The 3,848-nt window shown below is 37.5% G+C and overlaps 1 protein-coding gene across 3 annotated transcripts in view; it reads right to left on the reverse strand.

Annotated features, from left to right (window-relative positions):
* Positions 1-3,848, reverse strand: part of lars2 (leucyl-tRNA synthetase 2, mitochondrial) — a gene marked incomplete at its 5' end in the record, with an annotated part of 62,576 nt that overhangs the window by 9,509 nt on the left and 49,219 nt on the right. For 2 of the 3 annotated variants that reach the window (XM_014022911.1, XM_014022910.1), the window contains 2 exon segments: positions 1,539-1,642; positions 1,724-1,861. In XM_014022911.1, the coding sequence (XP_013878365.1) occupies positions 1,539-1,642; positions 1,724-1,861 (242 nt within the window). 3 annotated transcript variants of the gene reach the window in all.

The following is a 3,848-nucleotide window of genomic DNA, read 5'->3' on the forward strand; positions in this document are numbered from 1 at the left end:
GCAGAGACCTGTTCCCCCAACTGTTTTTGTATGTTAAACATTTGTATCAGGTCAACAAAACATGGGCATAGTAACAATATTTTTTATACTACATTTATCCGTTTTAAATATACTAACCTCACTCCTTTGTAACAACTAAGGCAAAAATGTCATTAATTCAGAAAATCTTTTCAGGACCCCACCTTGATGTTTCGGGACCCCACTTTGGGTCCCGACCCCAACTTTGGGAAACACTAATGTATACCATTCTGATACTGTATYAATTTGTGCACAATCCACCACAGCTGCATGTTTTTAGAAAAAATATTTTTGGAGAGGTCACCTCCCAATGAATGTATTTTGGAACATCTAACTGCTCATTTTTACTCAGTACTTTTACTTTTAATACTTAAGTATATTTTATGTCATAAATTTACTTTTGATACTTAAGTACAAAAAAAATCTGATACTTTAAGACTTTTACTCAAGTAATATTCTTAGAGGAGACTTTAACTTTTACCAAAGTAATTTTATGATAATATACTTGTATTTTTACTCAAGTATCACTTTGAGGTACTTTATACAACACTGCTGAAAACAATCAATGGGTTCACGGCTGCAACCACATTCAAGATGGCCACCACAATAGCATCGTCTCTAACTCAGTACGTTTTACAGAYACTGAGCTAAAGTTTGGTGAGGTCAAAGCTATGAGTCGGTCCATATTCTGAGAAGTAACAGGTTTTACAAGCCTAAGTTCAAATGKCTACAATTCAATCCATTCCCAAAAGTTTGGGTCGGGACCCCACTGTGATTCCTGAAACTTCTATCTTTCTGTGTATTGTGTGTAAATTATATGTAAAGTATATTGTTAATACTAGAGAGACACGAACAGCCGGAAAGAAATTCCTCATGTGTTTCAACATACTTGGCCAATAAACCTGATTCTGATTATAAGTGGGGTCTTGATAAGATTTTCAGAATTAATTACGTTTAAAAATGACTACTAGCAACTTCTTTTTCTTAACTGTTGCAAAAGAGCGTGGTTAGCATATTTAAAAAAATGGATCAAATCAGAATAATGAATAATGTTACTTTGTCCTTGTTTATTTAACTCGATGCCAATTTTTATCACCCAAACATAGCTGGGGGCACGGGTCTCTGCTGCTCTTATTTTGTTGGTCAAAAGAAATTTGAAAAGTTTGTGAACCTTGGCTCTAAGGAATGGCAGGACTTCAATTGATTTAGATAGACAGTTTTTGTTAAAAACCTCCTGGTTTTTGTGCACAAAAAGTTTTTTTTTAGTTTTTATATAATAATATGGAGAGAATAGTGCCTTCATAAAAAACTATAATAAAAAATATCTCTTTTTTTTATTACTGTAATACTTTCAGTTGCCTTTTTATTTTATTATCTTTTCTCATGCAGCTTTTCCATTTGTACTTTTACGTCTATTCTCCGAATTTAATTAAAAAAGCACATTGTGTTGCTTCATGAATGAAAGCTTCTAAAAAAATAAAATAAAATTCGACTCTCGTCACCMATCTGTTAAAACATACCTGTGAAGTCTATCTCCTCTCTCCTCAGGTAATGCCCGCTGTCTGCCAGTTTAAAAGTCTGACCTTTGATCTGACCCTGGATCAGGAGTTGCCGGAAAGGTTCCCTGGGAAAACAGGAAGCTCTTTAACATGACGGAATTAAATTTGCCTGTACATCCGGAGCAGATCAGAGCAATGTCCTCCACCTGTGAGCCACAAGGCCTTGGTCCCTGCAGAAATGGCAGAGGAAACGGGCGTAATACAAGTGCATGATGGCGTGCTCCTTCCCACCGATGTACACGTCCACGGGCAGCCAGTGATCAGCCAGGTGGCGCTCAAAGGGCCTGCAGGGAAGGAGGGAAGTTCAAGGGGCTGGAAACAGTGGAGCTCTTTATCAGTTTGTGAACGACAAATAAATGAGCAAATCTAAGAAAGCTAAGATTAGCAAAACTGTAACTAATGATTAGCAAAAAAGCAACTAAAAGTTAAAATTAGCTAAACTATAGGTTAAAGCTAAAGTTAGCACCTCCATAGCTAAAGGCTAAAACAGCTAAATTGTAGTTAAAATTAGAGATGCACGATATTTCAGCATTAATATCGGTATCGGTCCGATATATAAAACTGAGACGATGTTAACATCTGATATTGGTTTTCCACTTTTATGCTTTCTGTTTCTGTTTTGGGAGKGGAGATGGTTGGTTGAGCTGCATTTGTTTGATCATGATAGTGAGATTGATGCTGCGYAGCCAGAAATAACTGAAGTAGAGAGCCATATCAGAGGTCTGGTTGTTACGGTATCAAGAAAAGACCCAAGTGTGTTTAAGTGTGTTGGTGCGTATATGTATAATATAATTTGTGTGTTTGTGTAATTTTGGTAAATATTAGTTATCTGCCATAATAGCAATAATTATACCGGATATCAATAACGGCTGAATTAAAATCTAAAATGAGCAAAACTATAACTAAAACCTACAATAAGCAAAACCTTAGCTGAAAGTTAAAAGTARCAAAAGAAGACAAAGAAAGAGCAATGGAAGCAAAGAAWCTGAAACAATCAGGGAATTCCTGTTTGTTTTTTTCTTTAAAACAACTTAAATACTTTGAAAAACATTAAATGGTTAGAAACTGCAGGAGACAGAGCAAACTATGCTTGACTAAGGCAAACATTCTGATACATGAATGTTTAAAATATCAAAAGAAAAAAACGGAAGTAGTTTGATCCCAAAAACAGTACWAACAAGCACAGCATTCACATTATAAAGAGAAAAATATCCCAGAACATTTAATTAGACGTGGTTATAAAGTTAGCAGCAGAAATGCACATAACCTCCTGTAGGGGGCAGGCTAATTCTGAAACAACACAAATCCAAAGATGAGGTGAACTGAAGCATCCTGAAACATCCTCTGGATCTCCACAGGTCAGCTGGGTGTGACTAACCTCGCTGTTGAGCTAATCAGCAACAACGAAGCGCTTTAAAGCAGACTACCATCTCACTGTGTCTCCTTTAACAACACTCATTACTCTTTTTCATAACTCCGTCTCTCAGCTTTTCCTCTGCAGACGATCGGCTCTCCAGATGATTGAACCAAGAAGGGAGGAGGAAAAATCCCACCAGAAGTCAGAACCGAAAAAAAATTCAACTTGTTTGTTGGCGTCGGGCCCATAAAACTCTAATCCACCGCCTCCCATATATAACACACCATTCTCATTTTCTTCCTATTTCCTGATACTTTTTCTCATCTCTTGATCCTTTTCATCTTTTCCCCTTCCTGTGTGTGAAAGGCTCAGCGAGCCAAGTGAGATGCACAAATAGTGTAATTGCTTTTTCTGTTGTGCCGTAATCTGTCCGGCTCGCAAAAGCAACGGAGAGAGCAGTCCCTTCCATTTTAGAACAGCTTTCCTGCTAGGTCAGGGCAMTGGGAAATTAATCTCTTTTGTTAAGCTCGGGAGATCGCCAGCATCCCAATCGGTGACGGGAACGGCACCAAAATCACTGCTGGTGGGGGGAAGTTTCCAGGAAGTTTGTGTGTGTGTGAGCACTGTCTGTATTTGGGGTGGGGAGGTGACAAAGGAGAGCAGGTGATCAACATTCACAAAAAGGAGCCTATAGAATAATGTGTTTGGAAATGAAGTGAGCTACAGATCCATATACAGCGGGTAAAATAAGTATTGAACACGTCAACATTTTTCTCAGTAAATATATTACTAGAGGTGCTAATGACATGAAATTTTCACCAGATGTTGGTAACAACCCAAGTGATCCATACATACAAAGAAATCAAACATAAATGTCATAAACAGACCTTATTTGTAATAATGTGGAATGGCAC

This window comes from Austrofundulus limnaeus, unplaced genomic scaffold (assembly GCF_001266775.1).
Source record: "Austrofundulus limnaeus strain Quisiro unplaced genomic scaffold, Austrofundulus_limnaeus-1.0 Scaffold348, whole genome shotgun sequence".
Classification (NCBI taxonomy): Eukaryota; Metazoa; Chordata; class Actinopteri; order Cyprinodontiformes; family Rivulidae; genus Austrofundulus; species Austrofundulus limnaeus.